At 38.9% G+C, this 19,407-nt stretch overlaps 1 protein-coding gene across 1 annotated transcript in view; it reads right to left on the bottom strand.

The window, feature by feature from the left end:
* Positions 1-19,407, bottom strand: part of DYM (dymeclin) — a 334,108-nt gene that overhangs the window by 174,236 nt on the left and 140,465 nt on the right. Inside the window, exons 12-13 of the mRNA XM_080821087.1 lie at positions 11,953-12,066; positions 10,331-10,425 (exon numbers count right to left, since the gene is read on the bottom strand). Of these exons, the coding sequence (XP_080677213.1) occupies positions 10,331-10,425; positions 11,953-12,066 (209 nt within the window). The remainder of the gene's footprint in view (positions 1-10,330; positions 10,426-11,952; positions 12,067-19,407) is intronic.

Here is a 19,407-nt window from a genome sequence, read left to right as displayed (position 1 = left end):
GGCTATGTGCTATCCTTGGGGAAAACTGTCACTCATCTTGTTCTCCACAGGGAGAGTCTCTCACTGAACCCCAAGTGACAAAGCCTGCGAGATGATAGGAGCTGTCTGAGACCCCACAATTCACCCTCCAATCTTCTCAACTGCTACTAGAAGATCAGCATTGGTTTCTTAAAAACAACAAGGGGATCACAGGCTTAGAAAGGTTGACAGCAACTCACCCAAGGCAGGATATAATAATAAATGTCTTGTACACAGATTATTCGCATGCTTTTAGTTTAAAACTTCCTTTATAAGAAGCACTTGGCAATGGAAGGTAGTATAGTATTGCGGATGAAAGACAGATGAAGGTTTAAATCCCAATATTGTCACTGTCCAACAAGGTGATCGTAGATAAATTATTTTTCTGAGATTTAACTTCTTCTCTATAAAATGGAAATAGCAACACCCGTCCATCAGATAACACAAACAACACTGTACAGGGCCCAGTACGTAGCGCATGGCAGAGACCAACGGTACAAAAACCCTTAAGTGGTCGTCCATATGGCATGCTGTTTCTACCTCACCTGTCGCCAGGAGATTTTAACTGTTTCAATCCAATTAAAGTGTCAGAATGTCATCATTCAAATACCGCCTGAGCCACCAGGAACAAGGCCTGCTGCTGTCTGTCCTTGAACCAGGAAGATTAAGCACCTGGTGATTGCTATTCGTAAAGCGATTCACATATAATAACTCATTTATTCCCCCTGACAGCTCTGGGAGGGTATGCCCACTTATAAAAGAGGAAACTGAGGCATTTTAAACAATGGACCACTGTGACTGCTCGGAGCATTTGTTAATGTCTGCGACAGAGAGTACTTCCCTACCTTCCCAGCAGCTACCTTTCCTCACCTCTCTCTTCCTCCCTTCCAGGAGGCAGTCTCTCCTCCCTTGCGCGGCCCTGTCCCGACTCCATGGGATTCTGCACGCCCTTCCACTAGACACACGAGTCAAACTCAATCTCCGAAACTTCTGTTCACTCCTATTTCTCCTATTCACACAACCCTTATTTCTTTGTCATGGAAAAGGTGCTTTTTACAAAACGTCCATGAAGCATGTGCAGTTCGCCAAAAGGAAAATGCTTCCTAAGTCACTTTATTTCTCTTATCTGGCCTTACCATTTTCTAACATATCAGGTATCACACTTATGTTAGAAAAGGGAGGGGGAGAGAAAGAGAGAGAGAATACAGGAGCATAAATGCATGCCTTTTTTCTGTCTTTTGTTCCAGGAAGAACACTAGGCAAGGAGCTGGGAGATGTGGTTTCTACGTCTGCCTCGGCCACAGCGTTCCCTTGGACTAGTCACATAATATATCTAGGTTTCAGTATTTCTGTGTGCAAAACATGCAAACTTATCTTGGATGTTCTATAAAGGTCCTTCTAAACCTAAAATTTTGTGACTTGTGTTTAAAACCAAGATATTCTGTTTACATCAAAGTCACTCAAAAACAAGGCTTTAAGGGCCGTGCTAATGACAAAGACACCTGAGCAGGAGATTCATTATGACACATGACAAAGCTGTGTGTGGTGAGGCCATTCAATCCTTTACTACTTCTTCTAAGACACATAAATCCAATCCTTTGGCAAGTGACATACGAAACCTAAAATAGTATCAGCTAGCTACCTGAATAACACGGTGACAGGTTTTTCCAACTGGCAACAGAAAGGCATAACTAGGTAAAGACTGTAGGGACATAATTTCCCATGGGCCTCTCGAGTTTCTACAAATCTTGAAAGCAGAGGCATTGCTGGCCTTGTGCTCTGGACCATCTTTCCATGGATGTCTGCAGAGCGAACAGATGTCAAAGGTGGAGACAGTGTCTCCCTCTAGAGTAGAGGGCAGTTTGTTTGCTATCAAATACATTAAAGATGTCTCCATGCAAAGGCTGGGCAGGCTTACGTGGACCCTATAATAAAAGATCGGAGTTTCCGAAGCTCACGGTCCCTCTTCTGTAATGCAACCCACTGCATGTACAGATGTCACCTGATCTTTGTCACACTGCTCTGTGAGCATGGGGAACCACACAAGAAAATAATACTCTGGCTCCTCCCACTGCTGTGGTTAATAGGCTGTCCTCTGTCTCTGACCCAAGAATACTGAGTCTCTACCAGGACCCATGAGGCTGTGGGATCTAATTTGTTAGCTTATAAGTTGGGTAAAAATCTCAGATCCTTTATAGCAGATAGGAATAGGGGCTTAATAATTCATGGCTAAAGGACAAAGTATGAACTCTCCCCATTACCTCTACAATATGACTACAACATCCTATAAAGCTCTATGCAAGTTATTTCAATGTTTAATATCCCATGTGACAATTCTGTTCATAAAAGTCTGTACTTCTAAGAAAAATTCAGATAAATGTAGCCCATGCTACTTTAAAAGTTGGTATTTTGAATGGGCCAGCAGTCTAAACCAATTGAAATTAAACCAATTATTAAGTTTTCACATGTCCCATCAAGTCTACTGAGACACTCTTATTGTAAAATACTAGCCATCTCTGATAGTTAGAAATTTTCTATTGGAAACAGATTTTCAACTGGGAGCTAAGTGCTCTCAATGGAACTTCTTAAGAAAAGGCTAAACTAAAAAGCAAACTATGTCAGATTTTAGTTTACTTACCTTCAAAGTAGCACTTTGCAGTGCTACTTTGCACTGCACTTTGCAGATCCTACTTGCAGGAAGTGCAAGAAGACAGATTCTCAAGGCGAAACATTTTTCCTTCCTTTCTTGGCTACTGTTATGCCAACATCAAATAAGGATTGGCAAAGTCCAAAGCCATGGAGAAGGTGAAAGTTTTTTATTGCCTGGGTATTAGGCAAAAAACACTTAATTTTGTCTTTTAAAATAAATCATGTAAGTTTAATAGAAATACTTCCACTGCAAAACTATTGCTCAGACCTCCTACCAATGTAAAGCATATTCTTGAGAACTCTCTATATTCAGTGAAGTTTTCATTTAGTGAAATATTTGGGAAATACAGGCAATGTGATGATTCTCTGGGCAAGGATTCAGAATCCAGGAATATTAACAGAGTGCAAGAAACTTTTTTGTAGAGATGTTATCCAGATTTATTTTTAGGTTAAAATTATTTCAAAAATGTCATAATACTGTAATAGAAAAAAGAGAGCTGTTAAAGACTTTGCAAGCCTCTGATAACTCTCGCAGCACTCACATGAAGTGCACATATGCTATTTTAGAGATGGAAAACAGAACTCACCAGGATTTCAGAACAGAACTAAACTATTTCTTATAACCCTTAATAACATAAAATTCCTCCCCTAAAGAAATAATTTCCTGACTACAATGATATCAGATAATGATAAGCATACAAACTGAATTAAAGATTTGAAAAATAAAGCCAATATGAGTATAAACTAACAATTTCTGGATACAATGAAGGGCCTTAGGCTGAAATTAAAATGTAAAATATCTCAAGGAGAACTTCGGCAGTGGTAGGCACACAGCAAAACTTGGTAAGTACTTCAGTGAATTAAAAATAAATTCTAATGTCAAGGATTAGGTGGAAGAAAAATATTAGAGTCAGGGTGGAAAGATACACAGTTTTTGTCCTCTTTTCCACATTCACCTCCCAGGATAATATCTGCAGGACCTCAACACATCTGTACCTTCCTCAACTAGCAGGTTTAAGAAGGAAAGAAAGAAAGAGAAAAAGATTTTCCACAGTCTTTGCAACTGTAACTCTATGTATTTAGATATATTATTGGAAGGAAGTTGAAATGAGGGGTGAAAGTGGCAAATGGAATGATCAACAAGGGCTTGGTCTCCTTATGGCAGAGAACAATCTGTTTAAGAAAACCCCCAGCAGCTTGGATACATGATCCCATGGCAGGTGAATTACTCTCAGAGACAATGCTTCGTGGGTCTCACTCTGCCAGTGCCATGCAAGGAACACAGGCTTTTAATCTGGAACATTTGCCAGTTGTGTTGCACCAATACCCTAAACTATTTAAGCCTCGTCTTCTACTAGTCTTAAATATAACAAAAAAGAAACAAGTGGTGAGATACTAATGGTGATAGGTATGAACTTACCATTAAATGGACCTTATTTTAAAAGACAGTCCTCCTGAAATATCATAACCAAGAGAAATAACCAGATAGGCTACTATATTATATATTTGAGTATTTTATGTTGTGTAATATAAATTCATCCCAACAACAAACAGACCATTTGCTTCTTAATATTCTCTTGTATGTTTTCAGTTCAATGTATTGTTTGGTGCAGAAAAAAAAAAAAATCAATCCATGAAAACGTAATTCAGTGGGGAAAGTTGTGAGGAAGCCTGACGTGGTAAGGTAATATCAGAAAGTATTATTAAAAGCAAACTGTCTATTTTCCTTTGATTCCATGAGCCATCCTGAAAGATCTTTATTTGTCCAAAACACTAGCGCTAACCATTCAGAGTTAAATAGCCAACCTGGTTTTTGCAGTCTTCAGAAGAACACTGGGTGACTTCAATGTCTATTGTTACATATGCAGAGCAGAACAAAGACGCTTACATAAACTGACACCTTGGGGTTGGTTAGACAGACAGAAGAAGGAGAATTTGCAAGAGTCTATGTTCATTACTGGTGGCTGTAAATGGTAAGAAAAAGTAAAAGCATAAATCATGGATTGAAGAATTTTTAAATTCTCAAATTACATGATTAGATTGTACTCCCCCCAAAAAAAAACTCCCTCTGTACTACTATTAAAAGTCGTAATTAAAAATCTAACCTATGCTTTATACTATTTTATTGTCAAGAGGTTTGAAAGACCAGAACATTTTCGAGGCTCTGTACAGTCATCAACTTCCCTAGCTCCAAGCAGCAAGAGGTAGGTACAAAATGCAGCCCAAGACCAATCGACTTAAATAAAGTCTCAGAGTGATGGCTGCCAGAACTAAGCCTAAAATCTCAGACACCAGCCCATCCTCTAAGAATCAGTCATTAAGTACTTATTAAAAGTCTACAGTGTGCTTATCTGAGAGTTGATCTCCGTAAAGGAATGCAAAGAAGTATAGCACAAATCTTTTCTTTCCAGTAATTGCTACTCTGCTTAGGCAACAAGATTCGCAACCTCAGGCTTGGCCCGTGGGTCACAAGTACCTGCACTGGTCAGGTCAAGATGTTCAAGTTCTCTCTCTCCAACACCCACCTCAGGAAGGAGCCGCATTTCTCAACAGGTAACTTTCTCCTTTCCTGGCCCCCTGTCCCTGCTCTTCGCCCAGAAACCGACTGTGACCCAGGTGATACACAGGGCTGGTTGGGTTCTTACTCTTTGTAATCTGAACAGGGAAACAGGAGCTACGGGGATGGGGGGGCAGGAGAGGGGGTGTCATGGTGGGAGGTTGGCCATTACAGGTTTAAGGTAAAACGTAACAGAGGGGCAGGAAGCTGGCAGAAAAGCTCTACAGAAGGAAGAGCTGATACCAAGAACTGCCTCAACTTTTTCCCCAGGTCCAGACTGCATTTTATTCTGACACAGAAGTGTGGCTGTGAAAGGACAGGGAACTGCCACGACTGGGTGAGGTCAGAGCAGCAGACACCTGCCAGTATGCTACAAGGAGTAATGGAAGACTGAGTGCGAGAGGCAGGACCCCAATCATTTACTGTAAGGCAGGCTTCCTCAGCCTTGGCACTACTACATTCTTTGGTGTCCTGTGTATTACAGGATGTCCCTGGCCTCTACCCGCTAGATGTCAGTAGCCTCCCCTGCCCAGTTGCAGCAACCCCCCCAAAAAACCCCAATCAAACCAACCCAAAACCCCACAAAACAATGAAAAAACAAAACCTTATTCCAGACATTGCCAAATGTCCCCTAGGAAAAAACCCCCCACGGCTGAGAGCCGCGGCTCTAAGGAGGTTGAATTGTAACCTCTGGCAAAGGGAAGCCATGGACTGATTTTAAGCACAGAGAGTCATTTTGTCAGATGCGCTTTTCAAATGGAAGCGGCAGCGCAGAGGCCGACCGTGGCAGGACGGGTAAGGAGGAAAAGGACCAGGCAGGCTAGTGACACAGCACAGCTGAGGATGGTGGACATGCGGACCAAGGCAGGCGTGGTGGAGACAGGACACTGGGCACAGATGAATGCGAGTTTCAACGGCACAGTTAGACGGAACTTCTCCAGGACACAAGTGGATAAAGCATTTAAAGGAAAGGGAGAAATGAAGGAGAATTACTTGTAGGGTTCCGGTGTGGTTATTTAGGTGGCTGGGATGAGGGCTATCACATTATCACTTAGGACAGGGAATTTAAAAGGAAGAACAGGTTTGAAAATGAGTTGTTTTCAACTTAATAACAGTTTGAGGTAAGTGTGGGATATCCGAGTAGTGAGGTTAGTAGAGTTTGTGTTCGCTCAGTTGAGACTTACATAGACTACGTGGTACGTGCTGGGGCCTCTACAAATATTAACTTCACTTAACCCCCACCACATCCACTGAGAGAACAACTACTGTCACCCCATCTTACCACAGGGAAGCTGCTGCACAGAGAAGTTAAGTAACTTCTCCAAGGCTCCACAGCCGGTAAGTTTTTGAGCTGGGATCCCCAACTCAGAGTCTGTACTCTTAGCCACCAAACTAGCATGCCTGCCTCAGGAAAGAGGACTGTGAGTGTAGATTTGGATGGTTTTCTGTACACAAGGCCTGGTAGGTGAAGTCACAGGCATGTATGTGAACTCCTAGGGAAAATGAGCAGAGAGAGAAGAAGAAAACCAACGTGGCATGAAATACTGAAGGAACGTTATGCGTTAAGTCAAAGGTGAAGGCGAAGCCAGAGGAAGGAGCCAGTAGGAGAAATGGCAGGGGCAGTAGAGAAAGTCTTAAGGGCAGGAAGTAAGTAATGACGTCTTTGTAATCCCTGACATACCCTTGCATATAATCTACTCTTTATAAATGTTTTTAATTAAGTATAATCCCAAATAATGTATCAAATACTCATACTTTCAGAATAGTCAAAAGACTTCAGAGTTGAACAAAACTCAAATCATACATGCTTGAGATTTTTCTAAAATACCAAGAGTTTATAGAAGATACATTGTCAGAGAATATGAAACAATAGCACAGAAACCATATGAAATCATTCCTTACATTTATGTCCAGCTAAAGCAGCTTTGAGAAGCTTTATTCACACCCTACTTCACAGCAATGTAACATGTTACTCTATTTTGCATTTTGTTGAAGATCACAGGAAATATTGGCTCTTCTAGGTTTTGCAACTGACAAATACAGAACTGTGTGGTCTCTTCCTAAAGCAGGATTTAGAAAATGTGTATATGAAACTGATTACTTCTCACTTGAAGGAGTTACTGGAGCATCTGGTGAATCTTGAGCTGTACTGCTATAATGAGTCTGTGTATCTAAACAGCTCTCGTTAGGCATTCCTCGTCATACTTTACAATCCTATACCCTAAACACAAACATTTAGTAGAAAATGAGTTTCCTCAAGATGAAAAAAAAAGTTGGCCCCCATTTCCAATTCAAAGCAAGTATTTCCCACAGGGATAAATCTCGATTTCTAGGTCCGAACTCAAGAGTATTTTCCAACCATTACTGTGTACAGAAATCATCTGGGGATCTTGTTACAATGAAGGCCCTGATTCAGCAGGTCTAAAGCTGGGCTGACACTCGCATTTCTAACAGGGCTCTCTCCCCTCCTGGATGAAGATGTCCATCCACATGGGCTACTCACGTGTGGCCCCTTGAGCCAGGAGCACTGGCAGTACTTGGAGACTTGTCAGAACTTCCAGCCCTCCATGGGACAAACACACCATACTGACATCAGCTGCTGAAACTGATGACGCCAGAAACTTACTTTCAATTATTTCTTTTAAAAATCCATTTATTTACAACTCATTCAGTTTTCTTTTTTGTTACTGAAGATAGGACCTTCTTTTCTCTCCATTCCTTCCATTATTCTAAGCTGTGCATCTAGTAGTGAAGCACCTTCCACAAGGCAGCCCCAGCTGGTTCTTCCCGGCTTTTCTCTTCTAATCCCTACACAGGTCCACAACATGCCAGTTGAATGGAACTGGTTATTTTCTAAACAGAATGTCCTTTATCACACTCCCTCCTGTTCTGTGTTGTTGTGGTTGGTGCTCTTCCCCCTCAGGCCAATCTCGAGAGTCATCTCTCTCTACTCACTTTGCCAGATTTCTTAGGGAGATGTGATCTCACCACTCTCTGAGCCAACTACTCACCCTCATCCGAGGAGTTTTTCTCTCATTCTAATACTTACTGCATTCTGCTATACACTTGCATATACTTGTCTTATCTCAGCTACTGAAGTAGAAGCTACCTGAGGGCAGGAATTTTTAAAACTAATTTGGATATACCTTGCAAGGTGTAACACAGTTCCTCACTAATACAATGTTAAATAAAACGCCATTAACATCAAGTAAAGCAGTATTCCTTATTGATGATAAACTTGATCTAAATATTCCTAGGTTACAAATCTAAATTCTGTTTATTTCTCCAAGTACAACTGGTTTTCTTCTTTACTCATCACAGATAGAAAATTGGGCACAGTATTTTATTCGCTTTTCAACTCTTAATACCTAGAAAACGTTTATTTAATCTTGCTTTACATATGTTATCAGAAAATAAATTGTAAACCAGTTAATTTGCCAATTTCATACTGAACAGGCCAAACATTGGTGTATCCATTGAGGAAAATGAATCCTGTACTGAAACCTTCCCCAAACCATTATGAAGCTCCACATACACACAAAAAAAGAGACCGCAAAACAGCACAGTATCACTGAATCTCTCTCATTAAATCTCTGAACTACAGCATAGTAACAAAAATTAATATTTAGAAACTAAAGACTCTTCAGAAGACCTGGAAGAATCTGAGGCATGAGGAGATGCTATTTGTGCTTTAAGTCATCGCGTTAGTGTTAGTAAAAAGTTAGTCAATAGACAATCACAAAAGTACAAACCCAAAAAGTAATCCAATATAGTATTAAGTCCAACCTAAATTAAACAGTGAGTCACTGGAAATATCCTCTGCTAAATTCTGAGGATAAATATAGAGACCAAGAACATAAGTTAATGCGGAGCAACTGCTAAAGAAGAGGCCAGGTCAATGAGCATCTCTAACCAATGGATGCCAAGTGAGATCTGAGTTTAAAAGTGATATGGACTTGCTATCACCACCAATGACAGCAACACAAGACCTCATTATCAGAACCGCACTGCCCCAAAAGCAAGACCCAGAGAAACAATCTGACTTCACTGACTTATGAAACAAATGTTCTATTTGAGAGCCACTACAACAATCTACCTTAAAGACCAAAAAGTATCCACACATGTTTAAAAAAAAACAAACAAAGAAACCCTACAAATGATATTCATTCATCATTTGTTAATTAGGTTTCCTACCTTAAAGAGCATATCTTTGACCAAGGGTGGAGAAGGGACAGGAAGGAGTTTCTGGTGATGTTGTGAGAGGCAGAATAATGATCACCCCCAAAATATCCACCTCCCAACCCCCCAAACCTGTGGATGAGTTGCCTTATGTGGCAAAAGGGACTCTGTGGTTGTGATTCAGTCACGGACCATGAGATGGGTAGATGAGTCTGGGTTACCTGGACAGGGCCAAGGCAATCACAAGGATCCTCAAAGTAGAAGAGGGAACCAGATGAGGAGATCAGAGTGATGAGATGTGAGGAGGACGCAACAGCTTACTGCTGCTGGCTCTGAAGGTGGAGGAAGGGGCCAGGAGGCAAGGGAGACTGCAGCTTCTAGCAGCAAGAAAAGGTTCTCCTCTACAGCCTCCAGAAAGGAGCCCAGCCCTATAGCATCTGGATTGTAGCCTGTGTTGAACTTTTAATCTATGGACTGCATAATAAATTTGGGTTGTTTTAAGACACTAATTAGTAGTAATTTGTTACAACAGTAATAGGAAAGTGAGCTAACAGTAAAGTGCTATTAAGAGAATTCTCTAAAACAAACACAGCTACCCTGTGTAATGTGATGCTCTGCAAATATGCGAAGATTTAGTTTGCATTACTAAGAAATATACCCGCTCCTCTGTAAAATGCTAACACACAAAGCCTAAAATTAGATTTTATGAAAAGACGGGAGAGGTAAATCCAATTAACTTTGATCAAGAAAGTGGGTTAGAAAATAAAGCAGAACAAGGTATGTTCAACTAAACAAGAAGGTGATAAATATTAAGCAGGAAAATTTGATATTCCTTGTGCATAACATTAAAAAGGGAGCAACACAGTACCCATTCCACTGAGTCAGCCAAAGGCAAAGTGCGGTATTTCTCTTCAAGCTCCTATTTACCTGATGATCCTCTGGGCAGCGTACTGATGGAGAGAACGGAACTGCGCCGACATGTTCGCTAAAGCAGCCAGACAGTTGGTGTGAAGGTACTTGTCCTGTAAGGAAACAGAAGGGTGAAAACAGACATCGAGTCTTCTCTACGTCTGAAGCAAGATTAACTGGAAGCAAACGTAAACTCGATTGTCACTGATTTTTAGAGCGTTCAGGCCCACGATCCCTTTCCTCTCATTATAAAATCCTGAAAACTCCGTTTTATTCACTACACATCTGGAAGCTACATCTGGTGCAAAAGATTATGATGCTATTTGTCGTCGCCTTTATCCCTGTCCTGGTGCATATCAGAACTATTTCACTGCAGAAACATTAATACTTAACTATAAAGAGCTGCTGAAGAACCTCACAGTTACACAGACTGTAGCATATACACCAAAAACATCTTTTTTTGTTTTAAAGATTTTATTTATTTGACAGAGACACAGCAAGAGAGGGAACACAAGCAGTGGGAGTGGGAGAGGGTGTAGCAGGCCTCCCACCAAGCAGGGAGCCCGATGCGGGGCTCAATCCCAGGACCCTGGGATCATGACCAAAGCCAAAGGCAGACACTTAACGACTGAGCCGCCCAGGAACTCCCATAATTATCTTTCTGAAGTCAAAACATTTTCCATTTTTAAACATGTCTGACTCCTAGAGTTTCAGATAAAAGACTGTGGACATGTATCCACGTTAGCCTCATTATAGTAAACATGACCATTTCTCTGAGCTACAAATTCTGTACATTGTTTCTCTATCAAGCGGAACTGAAATTTGCTCCCAGATGCTGCAAATACAATCCAGCTAAAATTTTCCTTTTGCTCTTTAAAGTATTCATTCTACTTTTCTTTTCCATTTAAATTCATATTTCTTGTGCTTGTATCTTCATACACTTTGTTGTTGCTGCTTTTAAAGAGCAAATCAGGGGCGCCTGGGTGGCTCAGTGGGTTAAGCCTCTGCCTTCGGCTCAGGTCATGATCTCAGGGTCCTGGGATCAAGCCCCGCATCGGGCTCTCTGCTTGGCGGGGAGCCTGCTTCCTCCTCTCTCTCTCTGCCTGCCTCTCTGCCTACTTGTGATCTGTCAAATAGATAAATAAAATCTTAAAAAAAAAAAAAAGAGCAAATCAGTTTTAGCAGTCTAGCAAAGAGACATCTTTTTTTTTTTTTTAAAGACAGACATCTTTTATCTAAATATGCCCCACTGCCCATTTTATATAAAATAACTCTAATCCACACAACCTATTAAATATTAAGAAACAGACACTATATAAGGTAGAAGGAAACATCAAAGCAAAAAATGATGATCTTTTTATAATGTGTCATTAATATTTATTAATATTTTAATATTATTTTATGTTGAAGTATATATTACATTATAAAACATGAATTACTTTTAATTAATAAAAAAGAAACAGACACTATACACATTACTTTAGGATCATGTATTTCAGTGACTATACGTACATCTGTTATTTTTTTTTTTACCATATTTCCTGAAAATGTTAGTATTCTAAATATTGAGATTGTTTTAAACTACAGGCCCAACTGTACTATACATATAAAGATAAAAATAATTGCTATGGAATACTTACTCTTGTCCTCGTCATGTTGTACTGAATGGTTCTTATTACAACCAGTATCAGAAGACTCCCCAGTGAAATTTCAGTTAAAACCCGTTCTGAATACCAACTAATATTTTTTAATATCTGTAATGGGGAAGAAAAGTTTAAGTAAATATGACTGCTTCAGGGAAAAAAGGATTATCCATGTCTACAATCTCAGATAAGCCATGGCTTTGCTCTGAAGGTGAGTTAAATAATATAAAAGTAAATTGTGAGACTTTCAGTTCAAGATAGCAAAACAGTGCTGAGGTGTTCACTTCTCTTTCCTCCTTCCTTCTTAAATAGAAAAGAAAAGAGATCTGGAAAACAGGAGGATATCATTAGTACACAAAAAGGAAATATATTTGAAAGACAGGCAGCACAAAGGCAAGACAGAAAAATTGGAAAAAGTGGAAATAGGAAAACTGAGGAGTCTCTTGAAAAGTAGAGTTCTCTCAACAACCACAGAAAACCTTCATACTTGTGCTCAGGAAAAGCCAAGAACAAAAATAAGCCAAGATCCAGAAGATCCATGCCATGTTCTGCTCTGGCTGCTGAGAGCTGGTAGCTCTGGTGCTCACATCCAGGCACCATAAGCAAGAACTGTTTTCCAGCTTAAGCTGGTGCAGTTCTACAGTGGATATGAAGGATGGACATCAGAGAGAGACAAAAACTGGACACTGCAGATTTGTGATTTGAAAGACTAATTGAAAAGTTCTCTCAAACAACAGCAATAAATAGGCAAAAAGACAAAGTATGAGAGAAAAGCAGAGACCTAATGTCTACTTAGTAAAATTCCAGAAAGTACAGACTAGAAGGAAAACAGAAAAATTAGTAATAACTAAAGTTTTGCTGAGGAGAGGAAAAACTTCCAACATTATGAGGAGAAATAATGAGGAAAAGTAAAAATAGTTTGGTAAAACTTCTGAATTTGTAGTATGTAATAAAATTTTATTGGCTCTCAGATAGAAGAAGCAGGTTATCACCAAAAGAGAAACAAGCAAACTAACATTAGATTTCTTGTCCTAAACACTATACATCTGCATAACAAGAGAACAAGGTCCATACATTTCTGAGGAATGGATTATGATTCTAGAATTCTATACCTAGAGAAACTACCACACAAGTATACAAACAAATAAAGACTTGGAAGTATGCAAAGAGTCAATATGAACTGCTCATGCACCATTTCTGGGGGAAAAAAAACAAACCACCACACATGTAAGTATTTAGCTGTCCATCCTCTCCACTGTGACAACAAAAGAAAAATGACAGATCAAGAAATTCAAGAGGAGTGGGGCACCTGGGTGGCTCAGTGGGTTAAAGCCTCTGCCTTCGGCTCAGGTCATGATCCCAGGGTCCTGGGATCGAGCCCCACATCAGGCTCTCTGCTCAGTGGGGAGCCTGCTTCCTCCTCTCTCTCTCTGCCTGCCTCTCTGCCTACTTGTGATCTTTGCCTGTCAAATAAACACATAAAATCTTAAAAAAAAAAAAAAAAAGAAATTCAAGAGGAGAATAAGGACTACCAAACAAAACCCAAAAGCAACAACCAACCACAATCATAATCCATGAAGTCAGAGAAATAAAATTAAATCTAAGTAATATGGTTGTACCTCAGTTCTTCCAAAAAATCATTAAAATGGACATTTCTCTGGTAAATCTGCCCCCCAGAAAAGTCCAAATAATAGGAGGAATGAGAAAGGGGGTGTCAAAACAGACCAGAAGAATAAAAAATAGTAGAGATACTGTGTTCAACTTCATGCAAGTGCACACGAGTGCCTCCACAAAAGATTTTCACTCAGTTCAACTATCTGGCAAGAGTCCCAGATCACCTAGTACCCGCCATTACAAATAACCAACCCTGACCTGTTCTGCAGTCTCCACTCAGAGGCTGGCACACGGCAAACACCCACTAAATGGTAGCTGAGTATTGTTTGTGAGGTAAAAAATGTAAATGTGTACGCATCCTCATGTATTCATGACTAAGGATGTAAGTGGAAGAGATAACCTAATGCGTAAAACAAATAACAGTTGAAAAAATTCAAAACAAGGAGTTTTGCCAGTTGAACCTTTACAAAGAACAGTGAAGTGCCCAGTCCCTCTGACTTAGTATCTAAGGCACCAGTTCTCAAAACGTGGTCCTGGGACCCTGTAGGGGTCCCACAGACACGTGTGGACAATTTTCAAGGCCAAAACAATTTTCATGGTAATACCAAAACATTACTTTCCACTCTCATTCTCTCATGAGCATACAGTTGAATTTTTCAGGTGGTACATAACATGGCTGATAATGTAACAATTTTAGTACAGAAGCAGACATGAGAATCTATCAGTCTTCCGTTAAGGCAATTTGTTCAAGAGATTTGTAAAAATGTAAATGCCATTCTTCTTGCTAAATTTTTGTTTGGCAAAAACAGTTATTTTTCATAAAAATATATTATTGATGTATTTAACATGTATTGGGGTTTATTATAATAACTATTACTTCCAAATGACCTGATTAAATATTTTTTAAATATCTCAATTTTAATTTCTAGTATGCTAAATGTACAGAACTAAATCCCACAGAAAAAAACTATTTGGTGTCCTCAATTATTTTTAAGTGTAAAGACCAAAAAATTTTAGAACCAATGCTCTTAAGTCTCCAAATAAATACTAACACAGGATACTCATTAGGCAACTTTACTAGTGAGAGAAGTCTCTGTCTTTTTAAAGGCCACACATTTGAATATAGTTCAGTTTCTCCTCTCTCAGCTCCTTTATTTAGAAACAAATTGTCATAACCCATCCTTATTTGAAACAGAGGTCATTAGTTCTTAACATCTGCTTGTGTGTGTCAGTTATAAACCTGGATGGAAGAAATGTTTTGAATAAAAGTAGTCTTATTCATTTAACATTCAACAAATATTTAAATGGTATCCACATAGTAAACTTATAATGTCACTCTAAAAATTAGAAATCCAATTTAGTCTTTACATAAAACTTTTTCTTCCTGTGAAAAATATATTATTGTTTAGAAATTCTGGTTGTGTTTAAGAAAAATTATAAATAACTGGTTACAAAGCTCACAAAGCTTCCCATGGGACATCAATGTGTAATGGGCAACATACAGAAAATTCTTTTTGGTAACTTACCTGTAGTCATTGACCTATTCAGAACCTATTTAAACTATTTAACTTACAAAAGCAATTCCCCATTTCTTGTACCCAATATTCAGACATACAGTTTAATAGTCATAGGCTGGTATCCTGATTATACAATTTCATGGACAACTAACTCAAATAATATGCAAAAGGAAACCTCTCAAGGATCTGAAAATGTCTTCCTTCTTAAAAAGGATATGAGAATTGCTTGTTGTAGGTCTTTTCCTAAGCTTTCCCGTCATACAGATTTGGTTTTATTGAGTATCTCTTCCAAATGTTTCTATGCTAGAGTACAGTAACATACTGTATAATATCAACTCTTTAGAATATCAAGTATGTTTAGAAAGGCAAAAAATAATTAACTTCCATATTCCCACAACTGACATTAACTGTTAACATTTCACTTTTTTAAAGATATAAATCCCATTTTAGTCCCCCAAAGTGAGAATACACTATCAACCTCAAATCAACCACTACCTTGATCGTAGTCTGTACCTTTCCAGTCCCCTTCAAATGCCTTCTATGTACACACACTCCCTCCAAAGCCTAGGAGATTCCTTTGTGTATTTGCTAGTTTATAAAAACAATACCATGGTGTCTTAGGTTGAATAGTGTCCCCCAAAATCCATGTCATCCAAAACCTGTGAATGTGATCTTACTTGAAAATGGGGTCTTCATAAATACATAACCAAGATGAGGTCCTACTGGGTTGGGATGGACCCTAAATCCAGTATGACTGGTGTCCCTAGAAGAAGAGGAGGACACACACAGAAACAGGCACCCACGTGAGAGGAGGATACGACATAACAGACACACAGAAGCTGCAAGCCAAGGACAACAAAGACTGGTCACCAGAGACCAAGAAGAGGCAAGACCTGTCTCCTAGGTCTTTCAGAGATACCATGGTCCTGCCGACACCCTGCTTTTGAACTTCTAATTGCCAGAACTCTGACATCAATTTCTGTTGTTTTTAGCTACCTGGTTTGCAGTAATTAGTTATGGCAGCCCTAGGAAACTAGTACATGTAGGTATTTGTTTGCATCTTATTTTTTTTTTCACTCAAATGTTCTCGTAACCTATGGTCATTAATAAGCAGCTGTTGCCCCAAGCCACTCGCCCAGGACCAACTGGGGGTTCCGCAATTAATGTAGAGAAGACAATGAAGGACCATGGTTGATATCCTTCTTACTGGCTGACTTTGGTTCCATACTAGTTAAATATCTGAATATCACTCCTACTGCATCCCATCTAAGTACTGAATAGTACTATAACCACATGTTCTTGGGTCCACTCTTCTATTAATGGAAATTGGGGTTATTTCCATTTTTCCCCTAGTAAAAAAAAAACAATGTTACAAGGTAGATTCTTACCCTTACTACCCAAAATCTCACTACAGGATACTCAGAAACCAGGGACTCCTTACTCTCCGTATTTTCATACTCTGAACATTAATTATCAGTTAAGTCAGTCAGGAATCAAATAAATTTTAAAAAGAAAAATAATCTGTAAAACACCCGTTTTAAGCGACTCATTTTTCAGTACTTAAATGACTTCAAAAGCGAATCTCCAAGAGTTTTCGAGGAGGCAAAATTGCAAAGTCACTGAATAGCTTTTTTTTTTTAAATAAACGTAGGCTTGGGTCACTATAAACTAAAAAGCATAGAGCAGCAGTGTTCATCACAACAGCATGAATCACAAGCAGGTATTTGACTTCAATTTTTTTCTTTAATTTTATTTATTTATTTGACAGAGAGAGCCAGTGAGAGAGGGAACACAGCAGGGGGAGTGGGAGAGAGAGAAGCAGGTTTCCAGCCTGCCCTGATATGGGGCTCGATCCCAGGACCCTGGGATCATGACCTGAGCCAAAGGCAGATGCTTAACAACTGAGCCACCCAGGTGCCCCTAAATTAAGTTTTATTAAAATTAAAAATTCAGTTCCTCGGTCACACCAGCCACACTAAAAGTACTACCATCTCAGACAGCACAGAAATTTCACAGAAGTTAAACAGCCTGGTATAAAGAACACCACTGTATCCAGCACTGTTTTCTTAAATGCTAATATTTTGCTTCTGACATCCTGAAGTCCCCTAGCCACTCCTCACTGATCCTGTCCTCTAACCTCTGGCAGCATGAATTTGATACTTCACTATCATCAGATTTTTGAGATTTATTATTATCAATACATGCAGCTCTATTTGATTCACTCTAGCTGTTCTACAGTATTTCATTTATGTTAGCATTTATTTGCAATTTTTGAACACTACAAACAATGCTATAATGCACATTCATTCAAATAAGCTATTGTGACTCTCTGAAAAAGTTTTTCTTAGGAACCAGGAAATGGAATTGCTGGGAGGTTCAGTATCTACTTCTGCAGGTCTTGAATAACCTGCAGAAGTAGATACTCAACCTCCCAGCAATTCCGTAAGGAACATAAAAGGCCAGATTCCTTTCAAAAGCTATTCTGCTCATTTATATAGTATAAGAGCATCCTCCTTCTCTACAACCTTACCAATTCTTAACAAAGCTTGTAATTTCTGCCAAACTGATGAGTACAAAATATTTGTTATTTTAATTAGCATGATCCTAACAAATCAGCAGTCTGAATATCCTTTAAAAATGTTTGCTGGTCATTCAGGTTTTTGTTTTTGTTTTTTTTTTTATTTTATTTATTTATTTGACAGAGAGAGAGGTCACAAGTAGGCAGAGAGGCAGCCAGGGAGAGAGGAAGAGAAGCAGGCTCCCTGCCGAGCAGAGAGCCCGATGCGGGGCTCGATCCCAGGACTCTGGGATCATGACCTGAGCCGAAGGCAGAGGCTTTAACCCACTGAGCCACCCAGGTGCCCCTATATTCTGTTTTTTTATTACTTTGCCTATTTTTCTATCGAAGATTTTGGTTTTACTAAATGATCATGCTAATCCATCTTCCTGTCTACATCCTGTTTTCACTTTTATTAACCATGAAAGTTTTTCATTGTAATGCAGTCAAATTTATTAATGTGTTTATTCATGGTTTATACATTTATGCTATCTTGAGTTCATAAAAACATTATCCTTTAGTTTCTCCTTGAAGATTTTAAAGTTCAGCTTTTCATATCTTGGCCTTATTAACACAAGTGCAGTATGTCCTTATATGGGGGCAAAATCATCTAATTTTACTCTTCCTCTGAGATAAGCCAAGATCTCAATCTCAGCACAATTTACCTACTTCCGTCATACATTTGTGTTGCCATATGTGAGTGTGTAATTTCTGCACTCTCCAAATTCTTTTGCATTTATCTTTTTTTTTATTCTATTGTTAATGGAACACATTTAATTACTAATGTTTTATAACTAGTCTTATCTGGTAGGATAACTCCACATTGTTTTTCTTCAAAAACTTTCTATGCAAAATGTTCTTCCATGTGATTTCAGGGACTGCAATTGACACTTGAACAAAGCAGAGGTTGGGGTGCCCAACCCCCTGCATGCACAGTCAAAAATCCATCCAAAAGTCAAACTTTTGACTTCTGAAAATTTGCTTAATGCTAAGCTTACTAAGGAAGAGAACATACATTTACAGTACTATATTTATTGAAAACATCCATGTATAAGTACACTCATACAGTTCAAATCTATTTTGCTCAAAGGTTAACTGCAGTTGATTAAGTCTCACAAAAATCTTGAGATTTTGATCAGGATTGCATTCAACATAATGATTAATTTGAAAGCAAAATTAACAACTCTGTCACTGAGTCCTCCTACCCATGAACATGGTATCTCTATTTATTAAGTCATATTTAATATCCTTCATTTAGGTAATTTTTGTCATAAAAATATTATACTTTCTTTGTTACACAATTCTCAAGTTCATTACAGTTTTATTGGTATTATAAGTAGCATCTCTAGATCACATTTTTGAAGATTTATTTTTTGAGAAAGAAAGGGGGGCAGAGAGGAAGAGAATCTCAAGCAGACTCCCTGCGAAGCATGGAGTCAGATGGAGGGCTCTGAAGCTGAGATCACAACCTGAGCTGAAATCAAGAGCTGGACATTTAACCCACTGAGCCACGCAGGCACCTCTCTAGAACACATTTTTGAAGAGCTTGGTTACTGGTGTGTAGAAATTGTATTTGTTTATACATGGATCTCAGATTCAGAAGATTTGTTCAACTTTCCTAACAGTTCAAATACTAGACTATCTTGAATTCTCTATGTGGTCAATTCTAACATCTGTAAATACAGACATTTAGATTTCCTCTCTTTTCAAGTTTAACTAACCTGCTTAGAGTTTTGATACAACACTGAAGAGGAGTGGTAATAC

This window comes from Martes martes (genome assembly GCF_963455335.1).
Source record: "Martes martes genome assembly, chromosome: 13".
NCBI lineage: Eukaryota > Metazoa > Chordata > Mammalia > Carnivora > Mustelidae > Martes > Martes martes.
This window is presented reverse-complemented; position numbering and strand designations above follow the sequence as displayed.